Source organism: Rhinopithecus bieti, unplaced genomic scaffold (genome assembly GCF_001698545.2).
Source record: "Rhinopithecus bieti isolate Rb0 unplaced genomic scaffold, ASM169854v2 scaffold_18477, whole genome shotgun sequence".
Classification (NCBI taxonomy): Eukaryota; Metazoa; Chordata; class Mammalia; order Primates; family Cercopithecidae; genus Rhinopithecus; species Rhinopithecus bieti.
Window position 1 is genome coordinate 887,830 of NW_016809209.1, and position 17,239 is coordinate 905,068.

The window sequence follows — 17,239 nt, forward strand, 5'->3', positions numbered from 1 at the left end:
CCTAGGCAGCATAGGGAGACCCCATCTCAAATAAACAACAAACAAACAAACACACCTGACAAATCTTGCCTCTGAGCCTTTGCTTATGCTGTTCCCTGTGCCTAAGCACTCTTCCCCATCAATTCCCATCACAAGCACCTGCTCCAGTGCCACCTCCTATAAAAATCCTCCCCAGAACCCTCCATACAGAACGACTCTGATTCTTCCTGTCCATGTCCCAGTCCTTTTTTTCCCCCTAGGGATGAGTGTATGTTCCTTGTGTCTCACTCATTTCAGAATTCCCAGAATTCAGTGCAGATCCTAGCTCCATCTCCTGCCCCCAGCAAGGGCTTCACAAAATCAAGCTGAATTCCAGCACTTCTGGGCCTCCTAGGGCCAGAGCTCTTCAGCCCAGAGGGTGTGTCAGCTCTGGGCATATCTGAAGGAGGGCCTGAAACTGTAGGGTGTGCTCTCTGTCCACCTCAGTTCCTGAATCTCCTCCATGAAGCAGCCCCCTCCTCTGAGTCTGGGGTGGGGGTGGGGGCTGAGGGCAGTGTTATGTGCAGGGCTGCCCAGGCATAGGGGCTCCCCAAGGCAGCTGAGGGCAAGGAGATGGCTCCAGGCCTTAGCCAAAGCCCTGCCACCTTCTATGATGAGGGCTAAAAGCACAACCCAGTGGTCCCAGTGGCCTCTGGGGTTCAGGGAAGGTAGTATGGAGGACAAAGCCACCTCCCCCACACCTTCCCTCGCACCCTGGAGTTCAGAGTCTTTGTTTCAGCCTCTGTTCTGCCAGGGTTGGCTCTGACTTTGGGCCAAGAGCTTCCCCTCTCAGGGTCTGGGTCTCCTTCATCACAAGAAAGACCCTCTCCAGCTCCATCATGTTCTAAATGCTGACTCTAGATGGTGTCAGGGTACAGAGAATCACAGGACAGGAAGACTAAGGGATGAGAGTGCACTGGAAGGTGAGAGGTAGGAGAAATTTTTACTGCCTTAAGCACATTCCTGCCTATCCCTGCTCCCTTCTTTGCCCATACACACAGAGGCTGGCCACACCAGAGAACAGAAAAGGAAAAAGTTTATTGAAAACTATATACAGTTGGTCCAGCTCCTACCATGGGCTGCAATCTCAGCCAGTCCCTCCCACACCTCAGGCAGTGTCTTGGCCCCTCATGGGGAGGGATGGGGCTGGGCCTAGGGCCCAGACTCCCTTGGGTGGCTTGGCAGCTGGAGCCCACAGTGGATCTTTGTAAATTTACAACTCTAAATGGCCTGAAGGTAGCAGGCAGGGGACAGGGAATGGATCTCTGCCTGACCTAGTCACAGCCTTGATAAGGGAACACTATTCTGAAACTTGGGTCCAAGTAGGACCCAGCTAAGTTGTCCGGAAGTCCCAACTGCTCCTTTCACAGGCCTTCCTAGACATGGAGGCAAACAGCCTCCCTACAACCCCACCCCATGTAGCAGGCCCCATGGGCTTCACGGGCTTGACTGGGGACACCAGGTACCCTTCCTCCCAACATTGACTCAGGGTCCGGGGCTCCTGGAGCACTCCCCAAGCAGAGGACTTGGGGTTGAGGGGTGAGTGTTGGGGAGGTCACAGCTCCGAGCCCAGAATCGGAGCCTCCTGGGGTCAGAGCGGCCATGGGGTCAGGGCGTCCCGCTGTAGGAATAGTCTGCTTTATTGTGCATCACCAGCCGGTCATCCACGAAGTAGAAGCTGTCAGACTGGGTCTCATATGGGTGACAGATCATCTCGCTGACTGCAAGAGAGGCCCACCAGGCCGGGCAAAGGTCAGGAGCCTGAGTCCGGCCACTGCAGAGGCTTCAGAACTGGGGTACAGGGACAGCCAAACAACCTGAGATATCCCTGGCGTCTTTCTCTACAGATGATATGGGAATGGTGGCAGACACAGAAGAGCCCCAGGGTGGGGAGAAATGGGGTCAGACCCACAAGTCCCCCTCCCTCCCACAGCTCGTTCTCTACACACCCCCGACTTCCCCACTCCCAGAAGGCCCTGCCCACGCACTCAGCTCCTCGGAGAGAGGGGGGAAGTCGTAGATGTGCTCGCAGGTGTTCTTGCTGCTGGGGATGCAGAAGCCAAAGTGGAAGTCGAAGCTTTTGAGTAGCTGGTTGCGGAAGTAGTGCCTCTCAATCATGCGGAAGTTGTTGACAGGCTTGTCTCCCACTGTGAACTCCACCCTGAGCAAGGGAAGGAGGCAGGGCTGAGTCTGTCCTTGAAGTCAGCTAGCCAGCCAGGCTCAGGACAGGCCACCCCTACAAGAGGCTGAGAAGGGCCCCCTCACACCCTCTCCCTCACCCCCACCACCACCCCCAGCCCAGCGACTCACGTGGCTCCCACCTGCCTCAGGCGGAGGAAGGCAGGTGTGAACTGGTAGCGGACAAAGCGCCCAGCATTGGGGTCCAGGTCCCGCCGGTTGATGGGCAACCGCTCTGCAATGTACCCCAACTGGGGCTCAGTGGACTTCAGGCTGGGCCCTTGTCCACCCAGGGTTCCACCCCTGGGCCCCCATCTATGTGATGTTTTAAAAACTCCCCAAGAAATTCTGGGGCACACTGAGGGTTCAGACCATTGGCCAGATAGTGCCACCTAGCGGTTCCAGATCTGCAGGTTCCCGATTGCCACTGTGGTTCTGGGGCCACAGGATGCTGAGGCCTGGGACCCGTAGGACTGCAGTTCCCAGAGAGCCCTGCAGAGGGCAGGCTGGCAGTGACCGAAGGGGCAGGGCTGACCTCACAAGATGTCCAGCCTCAGAAACATAGGGAAGGAAAAGAAAGGGCCCCCTTGCCTGCAGACTCCTGAGAATGCTGAGGTCCAAGCCCCAGCTCTGTGGACTCCTCTGTGGCCCAAGGAGTCCCTGGGCAGCCCACTCCACAGCTCATATCTGCCTCGCCATTAATGGCCCACCCAGCCCACTCACCTGAGGCTGGGGGCTTCTTGATTTCAAAGAGGACAGTGCCTGAGTCCATGTCCCGAATCTTAAACCTGACGAAATCGATCTTGTAGATATTCTCCTCGGGGGAGCAGAGGTAGTCTAGGGGAGACAGGCAGCTGAGCAAGGAAGGGGCCCCAAAGCCCCTGCTGCCAGGTCAGCTTGTGTGGGACCCTAGAGTAGCTACCATCTTCTCATCCCTGGGATCACTGCCCTCTGGAAAGAGGGACCTGAGTCCCTGCCCTTGGGGTACACCCCCAGTGTGGAAGAGACATAACTCCACCATGGGGATCTAACAGGGGATAAAGAGTGCCATCCCAGTGGCCTCTGGGGGCCAGGGAAGGGAAGGGCAGAGAAGGGTAGAGGATAAGGCCACCTCCCGGACACTCTTCCACCCACCCTGGAGTTGAGGGTCCTCATTCTGGCCTCTGCTCTGCCAAGGCTGGCTAGGTGACTTTGGGAGAATTGGGTCTCCAGCCTGGTAGGAGCCTCTCCTCTCATATGGGAACAACTTCCTGCAGTCTGACCTGTCTCTTCTACTGCAAACTCAATCTATCAACTTCTCTGTTACCCTGCCTTTGAGAACCACACTCTAAAGGGGGCCACACAGCTCTGTCTTGGGAGAGTCACAGTCCTTCTCTGGAGGATACTCCTACCCTTGCCCCACAGCTGTCCCTGGCATGACATCTAGATGTATCAGGTGAGGCTGATGTTGAGGGGACTTTCCCTGATATGGGTGGTGCTGGGGCAGGTGAACAACCCCTTCCCTGTTCCTCCTCCCCTCCCAACCCCCTCCTCTCAGTAAGAAGCTTACACCAGCCCAGCTCCCTTAAGCAGCTTAACCAAAGCTCTGCTGACTCAAGCCCAGAGCCTGGGATATGGCAGGGGGAGGAGGCCAACTTTGCTCTCATCCTTTGTTGATCTCCAAATGGGAGGAAGTCTTAGCAAGCAGAGAGAACCCCCTTAGAGGTCATTTAGGCAGCCCTGGCTCTGAGCCACCATCATGGAGAAAGTAGTCCCGGACCCCTATAGAGAAGAACACAGGCTAGGCCAGAAAGAGAGTGTGGCAGGTGCAGCAGCGGGTGTGGAAGGGCTAAAGGGAGTCCTCGGGCCCACAAGGGGAACCAAGAACAGTGGGAGGCCCTGCCTGAGGAAGCTCAGGGACCTACAGGGCCCAATCTAACCCTCACAGCTCTTGCAGCAGCAACTTCAAGTGTTCAGGGGGACCCTGGCAACAAAGAGAGCTGAGAGGTGCAGGGAGAGACTCTGATGCTGTCAGCCTACACAGCATCACATCCTCCCCTGGTGGCCCACAGAGGCCCGGAAATCACCCTCCAGGCCCCTGGGCCACCTATTCCTCTGGGGCAGGAAGAGGAAGTGAATATAAAGTCATTTTCTCTTCCCCAGGCCTGCTTCTTCCCCAAGCCAGACACAGTCCCCTCCGGGAAGCCCTCCTGGCAGCCGTCTGGTACCTAGGGCCCAGCATGGACTTTATACAGCTTGGGGAAGAGTCTACTACAGCCCACGTGTGAGGCGGGGAGAGATTGGAAGTGGGCAACCCCTATCTCACCCATTCACCCTATTTTCACAGAAAGTAAGCACCAGTATAAAGACACAGAAAGAAGGTACAGAGCGTAGGGAATAGAGGTGGCAGAGTGGGGAGCAGGATCCCAGTGCCCAACTCCCAGATCCCTGTAAGGCCTTTTCTTCTCCCATTCTCCAACTTTTGGAGCCTCTCTCATTTGGGAACAACTTCCTGCAGTCTGACCTCAGTCTCTTCTACTGCAAACTCAATCTATCAACCTCTCTGTCCTTAGAAGAAGTGAGGAACAGGGATGTCTATGGCTCAGAACACCATGGCCACTCCTTCCCTTCTAGAAAGGATGAGGCCTGGGACCCAGGGTCAGGTCAGAATAAGGAGCAGAGTAGCCAAGGGCTCAGAACACAACTGCTGTATTCCTCTCAGCCACAAATAGCTTCCTAAGCTGGATTCAGGGCCCAGTAATCTGGGAACAGCAAACCTCGGACCTGCGTGATTAGGGTCAGAAGAGACCAGCAAGAGGTGCCAGGGTGGAAATCCCTGGAACTCTGTTCTCAACTCCTGCACAGGAAGGGGTTCCCATGAAGCCTTGTCCTCTACTCACCCTCCACAGATTCCCCATCTCTAAGGGCTATGAATTTCCTCCAAATTAGGAGACAAATGGTGGTCCATGAGCTGGAAGCTCCCTCTACTTGCAAAATCAACCCCCCAAGTTACTCAGGACTCAATCTGACCTCTGGACTTCCTCTGAGACAGTTCTGCCCCAGAGCTAAGCTGAATCCTAAATACTGCTGTTGCAAATTGTAGCCCAACTGGCTTCAACATCAGCCTGGTCCAGCCTCCCTCCCTCCATCGATGCCTGCTTGGGCAAGGGAGCTCAGTACTCTGGGGCCCCAGCCAAGAATGGCTGCTGCCTAACTCGGTAAGGATAGAGGAGTTGGCCCCCAGGGACCCAGGAGCACAGGCTCAAGGCTGCCTCCCCTCCACAGCTCTGTCTGGGAGCCCTGTGTTCAACTGCTTTGGAAGCTCTAGGGCTCAGGTCCACTCCAATATATGCACCCCATACCCACAGAGAGGCCCCCCAACAATTATTCTCACAAAGGGGGCCAGGGCAGGTTGCTGGTGAATGTGGCCAAGGTGGAGAGCCACTGTCTCTTCATGCACCTTTCATCCTTTGAGGCTCAGCCAAGGCCTCTGCTATGAGGTTTCCTAGCCCTCGTTCCCTGCCTATGATGACCCCCTCCCCTGCCCTGAAAGCCAGGTTGTTTGACCCCAGGCAGCAGCCATGAGCAGCCCTGTAGGGCCCAAAATACTACTGATCAAAGAGCCCAATGCACACAGCATGCATAGATGCCAGGCACTGTACAGAATCAGAGGACTTATCTTCACAATAACCTTATGAGATAGGTACCATTATCCCCATTTTACAGATGAAAAGACATGCTGAGAGGTCAGGTTACTTGCCCAAGTTCACACAGCCAATTATATGGCAAAGTTGGAACTCCAGCCCAGGCAGTCCAGCTCAGAAACTCTTAACCACAGTGGAGACCAAGCCTCCCTTGATGATAGAGCCCCCAGAATAGGACAGGCGCTAGTCCAGGCTTGGGGGGACGTTAAGCCACTCCCCATGAGAGGAACCACAGCCAACACTCTGAAGCTGCCTGCTCAGTTTCTTTCCTGGGGAAGAAAATGGCCCAAGTCTTCCTGGAGGATCAGGGTGAGGGTATTAATGGTTGGGGAGACATAACGAGTCTGAATGCCTCCCAAGTAACTCAGCCTCCACCTAGCTTCCAGCGTGGGGGCTGAGGACAAGCTGCACTCAGCCCCTCTCCTCATTAGTGCAAGGGCGGGCCTCAAAGCGCTCTGAAGACTCCACAGAGGCAGGGCTACAGTTGCAGCTGCTGCCGCACACACCTCGACGCTGGGAAAAGGGGACGGACCCCTGGAAAAGGAAGGAATAAATCTTGAAAGGGAGAAGAAAGGCGCACAGAGAGAGATCAAGGGAAGAGGGAACACAGAGATCTCAGGCTTGGCTGCAGAAGGGAGAGTAGGGGACACAGGAGAGGGAGACTTGGTGGGGGAGGGGAGGCGGGAAAGGGGCGGGGCCGGGGCTCGGTGCGCCGGGAGGGCCCCTCGCACCCTCTGCCCTTCCCGCCAGCGGGCGGCGCTCCCTCGCGGGTGCTCACCACCCGTGATCCGCTGCAGCCCCAGCACGTCCTCCGGCCCGATCGGCTGCTTCCTCTGCAGCGGCCCCGGCCTGGGCCCTGGGCCTGCGTCCGGCTCCGACTCGGACCCAGATTCAGATTCCACCGGCGGCTCTGGTATGGGGGCCACGCTCGGGCCCGAGGGCCCGGGAGCGGGCTCCGCCCCCGTCCCGGCCCCACCGCCGCCCTTCTTCACCTTCATGGCCTCGCCGGGCCGCGGCTCGCCTGCTGCTGCCGCTGCTGCCTGCGCCGGCTGGAGCCGGGGGAAGCGGGAGCGTCCGCAGCCCCGCCCCTGGCCGGGGCTCCAGGTACCGCCCCGCCCCGTCCCCGCCCCTGGGGTGGGCCCTGCGCTGATGCCGCCCGCCCCGCGGCCCACCCCTGCCGAAAGGCCACGGACGTGGGGGATGGGAGTCGGGGGATCCTGCCCTGGGCTTCATTCTGTTTCTCTAACACTTTCTTGTACTGGTACTAGTGGGGTCCTGACTACCTCTCCGCTTACTCACTGTGTTCCAGCCTTTCTGCTCCTGAGTTCCAGGCTCAGGGTCTCTGCTTGGATGCTCTTCCCCAGATGGCCTTTTTTCTCCTAGTCACAACTCAGATGTCATCTGCTCAAAGTTGCCTCCCTCACACCCAGTCTGAAGTCCTTCCCCCTCAGTCACCATCTGACCAGCCTGTTTTTGTCTTTCCAATGCATTATGTGAAATTATTTTTATTTGTCTGCTCTTCCCCATGAAAGCTCAGCTCTGTGAAAGCACTGATCCTGCCTACTTTGTTCTCTGTAGGACCCCAGCACCTGGCAGAAGGCTCCCTGCAGCTGGTGCTCAAGATATATATATATATATATATAAATTTTTTTTGACCTGATGATTAGTATCTCAGGTAAAAAGCAGATGCTAACAGCCTTGGGCAATCCAGCTAGGAAAGGCACATGGCCATGTGGAAGCAAAGTGGACCTGTGGGCACAGGAGGACAAACACCAGGAAACTGTTACTTACCAGTGAATACAGAAAGAGGAGAGCTCAGACTTGGTATCATTCCAATTCATATTCAGCCAGTGTTTATTAAGAGCCTAATATACACCAGACACTTTACATGCTGATCACATTTAATCCTCACAACCACCTTGTAAGGGAGACATCATCAGTGTCATTTGAATGAATGAAAAACTGAGGCTCAGAGAGATTCAACAGCTTATCCAAAGCTCTCCAGACAATAAGTGCAAACAAGGATTTGAATTCAGGACTCTTTGATTCCAAATCTGGAACTTTCTGGAACCTCTGACACACACACACACACCCAGCACCACGTCCTGAGCTGCTGCCTCCTGGACTTCCACCAGACTGTACCTGACAGACAAAGCCAGCTAGGAGGGAGGGGAGTGAGGGAGAAGGTCCCAGAGGTGACCAATGCCTGACCCCTTCATGACGGCAGGGACTAGGGCTCACCCACAGGGGTTAGAGAGAAGAGTGGAAGGGAGGGACTTTCCCATAATGCTCCCTCCTCTCAGTGCATGAGTGTGCTATGTTGAGAAATGGGGCAAAAGAACAAACAGTCCATGCCACAGAGGGAGACAGGGAGCAGCCTTATCAAACAAGATAAAGAGACCCGGATGATGTGCCTTTTGAGGCCCCTGGTGGTGGAGGAGGACTGAGCCAGGGGAATGGGAAAGGAAGAAAAGATGAACGCATCTTGGAGTGTTGTACTTTGGTTGCTGGAGAGCCAATAGTGGAGACTGGAGACAAATATTTAAGTCATTCCGGCAGGCCCCATGTACGTGCCTCTCAATCTAACACCGCCCACCTTGGCCAAAAAGGAAGGCTTCCTGTGGAGGAGCTGCCCTGCTCAGTCTGTCTTCTCGGGCTTTTTCCAGGACTTGTGGGTCTCCAGGAAGATCTTGACCAGGGACAGGAGGATGGGCACAGCCATAGGCAGGAAGAGTGGGATGTAGATGGCAAATTTCTGGTCATCAGGGAAATAAAGGAGGTGGAGGAGTGATGGGTCAAAAAAGGCACGCTCAGAGGACGTCACAGCTTCCTGGCTGGCGACAAAGGCAGATGCCAGGTGCCCAGAGGCCAACTCTTCTGCCGACTTCTGGACCGCAGCCACAGCCCTGTACACCTAGGAAGCAGAAGGGACAAGAGGGTATACCAGTAAGTCCTTGGCATTGGTGGAAAGGGTGCTGGGCCTTACTGTGCTTTCCATCTATTGAGGGAGATGCCTGGAGTTCATCCAGGATCTATGGAAGTCTGTCTAAAGGGATATGGTTTATTTTCCTAAGGTCAGCTTGAAACCTCGCACTGTCATCTGCACTCCTGCTGGGGGGCTGGTACTGCTGTCTAGAGGAAGGCTGGCACACTAAAGATGGCAAGCCCACACATACCGTGGACTTCACAGGCTCTCTGGCCTCACCACACTCTGGCCCTCTCTGACTACTCCAGTCCCAAGCTGCAGAATCCATCCCCTGCCCGCTTACCTCAGATGCCACATCGTCCTTAATGACAATGTTGCTGATCTTGCCCAGAAGCTGTGCCAGGGAGGTGAGGGTGGTGGTGGCTGTGGCCAGATTCTCCACTGACCGAGCCCAGAGCAGCCGGTCTAGCTCCCAGGTCATTAGCCCTTCGCTCTTAGGCCCTGAAAGCAGGCATTTTGGAGGCACCTGAGGCTGAGCAATCCCAAAAAGCAACCTGTAGGAACATCGGAGTAAGATCAAGGTGGCTGAGACCACAGGGTGGGAGATGATGGCTAAGACTTCTCAAATATCTGTCCTAAACCAGTGATTTTCAATCTTATCCAGAACCATAGGGGTTAAAGGGAAGTACCTCAGGGTCTTAGGGGCATAAGTGGCAACACCAAGCAAATTGGCCTCAAATCCTGCTTCAACCGGTGTTTCTGCTTTTACCTGTTTCTACATTAGACTTCCAAGATCTCGTTTTTTAAAAAAAGGTTCCATAGCTAAAATACTTCTGATAACACTAACTTAGTTTAATCCTTTCACCTTCTCTACCCTCTCTTTGAACAAATGGGGCCAATGAGACTTAGCATTAAGGGATGATCCAGGACTGCCTTTACCAAGGCACATGTGCTGTGCTTCTCTAAGCCTGCATCTGTGACAGACACTGCTAGTCAATCAGAAGAACACTCTTTCCTAATGAGCCCAGATACAGCCTTAGAATCCTCAACATAAAGCCTCAGTCACTCTCAATCCATCAGGCAGCACAAGAATTAACAGTTATTTTCTCAAGCAGCCCTAATCACACTCCATCACCTGACATTCATTAATCTATTTTTCTTAAAACTGGTTTTGTTGGCCAGGCACAGTGGCTCACGCCTGTAATCCCAGCACTTTGGGAGGCCAAGGTGGGTGGATCATGAGGTCAGGAGTTCAAGACCAGCCTGGCCAAGATGGTGAAACCCCGTCTCTACTAAAAATACAAAAAATTAGTCGGATGTGGTGGCAGGCGCCTGTAGTCCCACCTACTCGGGAGGTTGAGGCAGAGAACTGCTTGAACCTGGGAGGCAGAGGGTGCAGTGAGCCAAGATCGCGCCACTGCACTCCAGCCTGGACGACAGAGTGAGACTGTCTCAAAAAAAAAAAAGAGTTTTGTTACCTACTAGTCCTTCTTAGAAGAAGGATGATGGGATCCTTAGAAATATCCCTTAGATATCCCTTAGACATCCCTGGGGCTGTAGGCACAGCCAAGATATCTCTGCCAGGTAAGACTTGATTCCACTTTGCAGCTCCCCTCTACAGCCAAGGAAACTGTGTCCCCAAGTGGATCATCCAGGACCTCACCGCAACTGTGCCAGGAACACCTCCATCACTCGCACCATGTCCACCTCGACTCTCACTGGCAGCACTGAGGCATTATAGGTTTTGGAGTCGACATTATATACCTGAAAGGGGGAATGAGATTGCCATAACATCATACCAGGCCCATGTACAGCTCTGCCCTAGGAACTCTGGAGATAAAAGGAAGACATAGTCTCTGCTCTTTAGAAGCTACAAACCTCATGGTATAGCTAATATTTTTTGAGTACCTACTATGGGGAGCATTAAATACATTATCCCAATTAACCCCTTGAAAGTCCTGTAGAACATATTCTTTTCTTATCCCATTTTAGAATTCTCCCCCATGAGAAACTTCCAGTCTAACAAGGGAGACAAGGTTCCCAACCTTGCAAGACTCCCACAAATAAGGCCAAGATCTAAGATGGACACAGAATGATCCTAGATAAGGGCAAAGGGTCATAGTATAGAAAACACTGGCAGAAACAAAAGTGAGGCCCGCAGAAGAGGGGCATGAGCACATGGCACCCTCACCTTCCTGGTGCCTGCCCCTCCCACAGGCTGGGCCATGGAACACACCAGAAGGAAAACAGAAGGAACACAGTTTCAGGGACACCTGCCTGTCCTAGAAGCATAGGCTCTGGGGTCTGCGTAGTGTGACAATTACCATAATGCCACCCCAGCGAGGACTGTGGAAGGCATTGGTGGCCACTGGAGCGCCGTCCTTGTCCTGAATGTACAGCGGTGAGTGTGCAAGCTCAGGCACGTAGAGTAGAAAGTTGAGCACAGGGTACAAGGAGGCAGCACTGGATCCTGTGGTGTAAAGACAAGGGAAAGCAGAATATCAAAACATGCTGGACCTGGACCTTAGTCCCAGGTCAGCCTCTAACTTGCTGGTCACTCATGCTGGGACTGATTCCCCAACTAACAATCACTAGGATACCCTCCTGTCCAGGGTGTTTCTAGTAAAGGGCTTCAGAATGCTCTCCCGAGATGTGCCACACAGATGGAAACACAGTCCTTAGCTCCAAAACACCCCTGGATTTTCCCTCCTCAAAGGCCCCTTGACTGTCTAAGACAGCTTTCTTGGCCACTCCCACAATGTACCCATATTACTACAGATAGTTTTATGCAAACCAGAAATCTGACCTTATGTCAGTTCCCCGCTTAATATCCTTCAATGGCTAGCCACCCACATTAGGTTAAAGTTCAAACTCCTTAACATGGTCCTTTATGATCTGGCTCCTGCCTGCCTTACCAGCTTCATCTTTGGTCACTCACTCACATTTCAGCCACACTAAACTACGCTGAGCTTCCTGAATATCTATGCTCTCTCACTCTTCTGCATCTAAGCTCACAGTTCCCTTTGCCTGAAAAGCCCTTCTCTTCTCTACTCAGCACTGTCATAAGGTAGTCCCTCAGTCAATGTTTGCTGAATGAATAAATGAATGGAGGAATTTTCTAAGGCCTCACATGCCACCCCCTAACAATCCTCAGGCCACACTAGCCTGCCTCTGGTGTCTGAGGTTCCACAATTAGATATATTCACTTTGGTTTGCCTGTGTTACAGTTCTTAGTCACACTTCCTCTTCCTAGTTTCCACCCAAAAAATGAGAAACTATAATACTAGCTTCAAGGTTATTCAACCTCACTCAGCAGAACTGTTGATTCAAATTCTGCCCTCAAGTACTTTTGCTGTTGTCTTTCCTATGTGTGTGACAGCCTCTCTCCTAGATGGCGTTTAGGGAGATAGACCCAGTCTAGCCATTCATTTGTAAAAAGTGCTGGGAATCATGTTTAATAAATGCTTTTGGATATGATAGGTGTGAAGATGGAGATATCAACAGAGCATCATGAAAAAGGAACCTAGGGCTCAGGCATTGTGGCTCATGCCTATAATCCCAGCATTTTAGGGGGCTGGAGTGGGAAGATCACTCGAGGGGAGTTCAAGACCAGCATAGGCAACACAGTGAGATCCTGTCTCTAAAAAAAATTTTGAAAATTAGCCTAGTATAGTGGCACTGCCTATAGTTCTAGCTACTCAAGAGGCTGAAGTGGGAGGACCACTTGAGTCCAGGAGTTAGAGGCTGCAGTGAGCCATGACTGTGCCACTGCACTTTAGACTGGGCAACAGAGCAAGGCCTTGTCTCAAGAAGAGGAAAAAAGGAGCCTCAATCTGTGCAGTCTCCTCAGACCAACCCAACCTGGGAACCGTCACTGTATATAATCCACCTCCAACTCCCGTCCCCCCCACAGCTGAGCCGTTAGGGTCCCTCCCTAGACTGGCAGAAAAGAAAGACCCTCATCCTTAGGTGCTCACCCAGCCGGGACTCCACTGGGTTGATGACATGGGGGAGGTTGTGCATGTCCAAATAGTAGCTGGAGGAAGCTGAGTCAAAGCGGGGGTTCACCCCCAACATTGCATAGTAAAGAATCTGTAGAGGAAAGAGGGAGTGGTTACTTTGTTTAGATTTATATTCTACTTTCTCCCAAAAAAGATTTGAGGAGCCTTAAAAAAGACACAATCAGGACAAGGCAACATATAAGAGACAAAACCAGGGCTGAGAGAAAATAGTTGTAGAAGAAAATAGCAAAGCCAAGGGTAAAGTGAATAAACTAAATACATGCTTTAAAAGCCACGTATTTTACCAGGTTTCCTAACAGTCTACACAAAGAGAGAAACAAAGAACAGCATAATTCAGTGTCTACAAGATCAAATCAAGCCAGTTATTCAGAAGCAATTACTCCCACTAGGAAGACCTGATAAAAATTTCTCCCACGTGTTTTCTCTACAAGGACACAGCGTGATACAGAAAGCTACATTCTTCACATTTTTTTTTTTTTTTTTGGAGACGGAGTCTCACTCTGTTGCCAGGCTGGAGTGCAGTGGTGTGATCTCGGCTCACTGCAAACTCCGCCTCCTGGATTCAAGCGATTCTCCTGCCTCAGCCTCCCGAGAAGCTGGGACTACAGGTGCGCGCCACCATGCCCAGCTAATTTTTACATGTTTGTAGAGATGGGGTTTCATCATGTTGGCCAGAATGGTCTCAATCTCCTAACCTCGTGATCCACCTGCCTCAGCCTCCCAAAGTGCTGGGATTATAGGCGTGAGCCGCCGCACCCGGCCCTTCACATCTTTATTGTTACCACAATAACAAATTTCAGGAAGCTTTTTTTCTAAAAACTAAATTCCTAAAGAATGGCTCTGCTGGGCTCCGTCACTCAGGCCTGTAATCCCAGCACTTTGGGAGGCCAAGGCAGGCGGATCACGAGGTCAAAAGATCGAGACCATCCTGGCCAACAAGATGAAACCCCGTCTCTACTAAAAATACAAAAATCAGCTGGGCATGGTGGCACGTACCTGTAATCCCAGCTACTCAGGAGGCTGAGTCAGGAGAATCACTTGAACCCGGGAGGCGGAGGTTGCAGTGAGCTGAGATCGCGCCACTGCACTCCAGCAGCCTGGCAATAGAACAAGACTCTGTCTCAAAAAAAAAATTAAAAAAAAGGATGGGTCACGGCATTAACATCTAAGCACAACTGGCGAGTACAGGTCTAGAGGGAGCCATAGGAAGGTGGTTTGTTAACAAGCACGGACAAATTCCTTCAACTGAATGCCAAGCAGGTAGAGACACTAGAATCTGCCCTCAATAGATGGATGGACACAGACGAGGGCACACACACACCCCCAGTACCCGCCTTTATGACACTCACATACATATACACACAGGAAATTCCTAGCAAATCAGCAAGCTCTAAGAGATGGAGGAACGGACTGCACTTGTAAATATGTATGGACGCTGAAAAGGACTCCTCAACTTGCTCCCGGTCTCACCTGAGAGTCCACAGAGAAGTTGCCAGCGGCACTGAGGGCATTCAGGAAAGGTTGCACATAGCGCCGGACAGCTCCCTCAATGTCCCAGTGGACGTCATGGGACTTGGGGTCTGGGTTGAGTAAACTGAAGGTGATCTCATAGCCTACAGAAACAGAAGTCAGGGAAGTCAGAGACTCTTGTGAAAAGGGGTCGCCTGTACTCCCAGCTGAGCTGAACTTGTTTCTCCTCTGGAATGGGGCTGCTTTCCATTATGGAACCAAAAGGAGGCCAAAACTGGGATGAGGAACACTAAGAAAAAGCTGCCAGGCACTGTGGCTCACGTCTGTAATCTCAGCACCTTGGGAGACTGAGGCAGACGGATCGCTTGAGGCCAGGAGTTCAAGACCAGCCTGGCCATCATGGAGAAACCCCATCTCTACTAAAAATACAAGTATCGGCCGGGCATGGTGGCTCACGCTGTAATCCCAGCACCTTGGGAGGCCGAGGCAGGAAGATCACTTGAGGTCAGGAGTTCAAGACCAGCCTGGTCAACATGGTGAAACCCCGTCTCTACTAAAAATACAAAAATTAGCTGGGTGTGGTAGTGGGCGCCTGTAATCCCAACTGTTCAGGAGGCTGGGACAGGAGAATCGCTTGAACCCGGGATGCAGAGGTTGCAGTGAGACAAGATCGCGTCACTGCACTCCAGCCTGGATGACAGGAGGCTCCATCTCAAAAAATAAAAAATAAAAATAAAAATACAAAAATTAGCCAGACATGATGGCATGCACTTCACCTACTCAGGAAGCTGAGGAGTCAGAATCGCTTGAACCTGGCAAGCAGAGGTTGTGGTGAGCCAAGATCGCACCACTGCACTCCAGTCTAGGCAACAGACCAAGACTCTGTCTCAAACAAACGAAAAAAAAAAAAAATAGGCCAGATGTAGTGGCTCATGCCTATAATCCCAGCACTTTGGGAGGTCGAGGTAGGCAGACCATGAGGTCAGGAGATCAAGACTATCCTGGCTAACACAGTGAAACCCCGTCTCTACTAAAAATACAAAAAAATTAGCTGGGAGCCTGTAGTCCAAGCTACCTAGGAGGCTGAGGCAGGAGAATGGCGTGAACCCGGGAGGTGGAGCTTGCAGTGAGCCTATATCGCGCCACTGCACTCCAGCCCAGTCAACAGAGTGAGACTCCGTCTCAAAAATAAATAAATAAATAAATAAAATAATAATAATAACACAAAGTAAATAAGAAAAAAAATGAGACTAGAGAAGAAAGGAGAAAGAAGCTGGCATGCAGATTTCCCTCCTGCCCCACGTAATTCATTTCCTCTTCCTTCCTGTGGCAAAGCCTGGTGCCTACCCAAGCTGGACTTGAGAGGCCGCCTCTTCTCAGCGCTCCACTTGTCCTCTGGAAGGTGGTCAGCCAGAGCAGCAGCAAGCACGTCCTCAGTCAAAGACATGGCCTGGGCCACCTGGACTATGCGGCGGCCAATGATGTTAAAGGCCTCCCGGTGCATTATCCCCCGTACCACTGCTGTCCTCTTGGGCCCAATGTAGCTCATCATGTCCTGTGGGGGTGAGCAAGGGACAGAACGCCCACGGCTCAGAAAAGAAAGCCGAAAAGCACCCTGGCTCCTATTATTTCGAATCTGCCCCTTTGCCAGTGACCAACAGGTTTGCACCTCTCTTGAGATTCATGAGCTATTAATTCAGCATTTCTGAGCTATGAGTATACGTTGACTGTTTTCATTTGTTTCCATTCCCTTCTCTTTCCCAGTAGACGTGGGTCCAGGCAGCATCTAACTCTTTGGGGGCTGGTCAAATGGTGAAATGGAAACTCAGAGATGGCATACTGAGCAAGAAAAGCAGAATAAACTGACAACTGGAGAGTATGATATAAAAATGGCACATGGCAAAGAAACAAGTATTCACAATAGCATTATTTCTAGCAGTAAAACATAGAAATAATCCAAATGTCCACAAGCAGTAGAATGGATAAATTACGTTTATGTTTATACAATGATGCATAGATTCAACTATATAATTATGGATGATTCTCTCAACTATAAATGTTGAACAAAATAAAAGTGGCAGAGGAACATGTGCTATATTCCACCATTTATATAAATTCAAAAATATAAAATTAAATACACTGTTTACAGAGATACAACATATGTGATGAAACTCTAAGGAAAAGCAAGAAAATTACACACACAAAATCTGGTTGCCTTGGGCTGAAAGGGAATGGAATATAACCATGGAAGTACACACTGTGCTACTGCACTGCAATTTGTGAGCTGGGGGTGGGGATGGGGATGTTCATTAACATTTTCTTTAGTCTTTTTATAAAAATTAAATGTTTGATTATAAACTTTTTTTGAGACGGAGTCTCGCTCTGTCGCCCAGGCTGGAGTGCAGTGGCACTATCTCGGCTCACTGCAACCTCTGCCTCCTGGGTTCAAGTGATTCTCCTGCCTCAGTCTCCCGAGTAGCTGGAACTACAGGCACCCATCACTATGCCCGGCTAATTTTTGTGTTTTTCGTAGAGATGGGGTTTCACCATGTTGACCAGGCTAGTCTCGAACTCCTGACCTCAGGTGATCCACCCACCTCAGCCCCCCAAAGTGCTGGGATTACAGGTACGCACCACCATGGCCGGCCAATTCTTGTATTGTTAGTAGAGATGGGGAGTATAGTGGCATGATATTAGCTCACTGCAACCTCCACCTCCTGGGCTCAAGTGATCCCCCGCCTCAGCCTCCAAAAGTAACTGGGACTACCACATCCAGCTATTTTTTTTTATTTTTTGTAGAGATGGGGTTTTGCCATGTTGCCTAGGCTGGTCTTGAACCCCTGAGTTCCAGCAAACTGCCCGCCTCAGCCTCCCAAAGTCCTGGGATTACAGTGTGAGCCACCAGACCCAGCCAGCATTCTTTTTTTTTTTTTTTTTTTTTT

The 17,239-nt window shown here is 51.6% G+C and overlaps 2 protein-coding genes across 5 annotated transcripts in view; both read right to left on the reverse strand.

Annotated features, from left to right (window-relative positions):
- Positions 1 to 1,036: 1,036 nt before the first annotated feature.
- On the reverse strand, positions 1,037 to 6,984 carry UNC119 (unc-119 lipid binding chaperone). Of its 3 annotated transcripts, none has more exons than XM_017888925.1 (5): positions 6,658 to 6,984; positions 2,920 to 3,033; positions 2,329 to 2,431; positions 2,007 to 2,179; positions 1,037 to 1,739 (listed from the first exon to the last, which is right to left on the reverse strand). In XM_017888925.1, the coding sequence occupies exons 1-5, from the start codon at positions 6,875 to 6,877 to the stop codon at positions 1,627 to 1,629; spliced, it is 723 nt and encodes a 240-aa protein (XP_017744414.1). In that variant the 5' UTR covers positions 6,878 to 6,984; the 3' UTR covers positions 1,037 to 1,626. The 3 variants fall into 3 exon arrangements, with proteins under 3 accessions (XP_017744414.1, XP_017744415.1, XP_017744416.1); XM_017888926.1 differs by having other exon boundaries at positions 1,037 to 1,735; positions 6,658 to 6,974; XM_017888927.1 differs by lacking the exon at positions 2,920 to 3,033 and having other exon boundaries at positions 6,658 to 6,975.
- A 720-nt stretch (positions 6,985 to 7,704) lies between these two features.
- PIGS (phosphatidylinositol glycan anchor biosynthesis class S) overlaps positions 7,705 to 17,239 on the reverse strand; it is a 21,222-nt gene continuing 11,687 nt past the window's right edge. For both annotated transcript variants that reach the window (XM_017888928.1, XM_017888929.1), the window contains 7 exons: positions 15,645 to 15,852; positions 14,298 to 14,440; positions 12,783 to 12,897; positions 11,130 to 11,275; positions 10,469 to 10,569; positions 9,149 to 9,359; positions 7,705 to 8,793 (listed from right to left, as the gene is read on the reverse strand). In XM_017888928.1, the coding sequence (XP_017744417.1) occupies positions 8,518 to 8,793; positions 9,149 to 9,359; positions 10,469 to 10,569; positions 11,130 to 11,275; positions 12,783 to 12,897; positions 14,298 to 14,440; positions 15,645 to 15,852 (1,200 nt within the window). In that variant the 3' untranslated portion in view covers positions 7,705 to 8,517. The remainder of the gene's footprint in view (positions 8,794 to 9,148; positions 9,360 to 10,468; positions 10,570 to 11,129; positions 11,276 to 12,782; positions 12,898 to 14,297; positions 14,441 to 15,644; positions 15,853 to 17,239) is intronic.

Excerpts from the sequence above, each read along its gene's own strand:
- UNC119 (XM_017888925.1), bottom strand. The coding sequence starts at position 6,877 with ATGAAGGTGAAGAAGGGCGGCGGTGGGGCCGGGACGGGGGCGGAGCCC. Across the intron at positions 3,034-6,657 it reads GCTGCAGCGGATCACGGGTG|ACTACCTCTGCTCCCCCGAG; the intron begins GTGAGCACCCGC and ends TGTCTCCCCTAG. Across the intron at positions 2,432-2,919 it reads CAAGAAGCCCCCAGCCTCAG|AGCGGTTGCCCATCAACCGG; the intron begins GTGAGTGGGCTG and ends GGTACATTGCAG.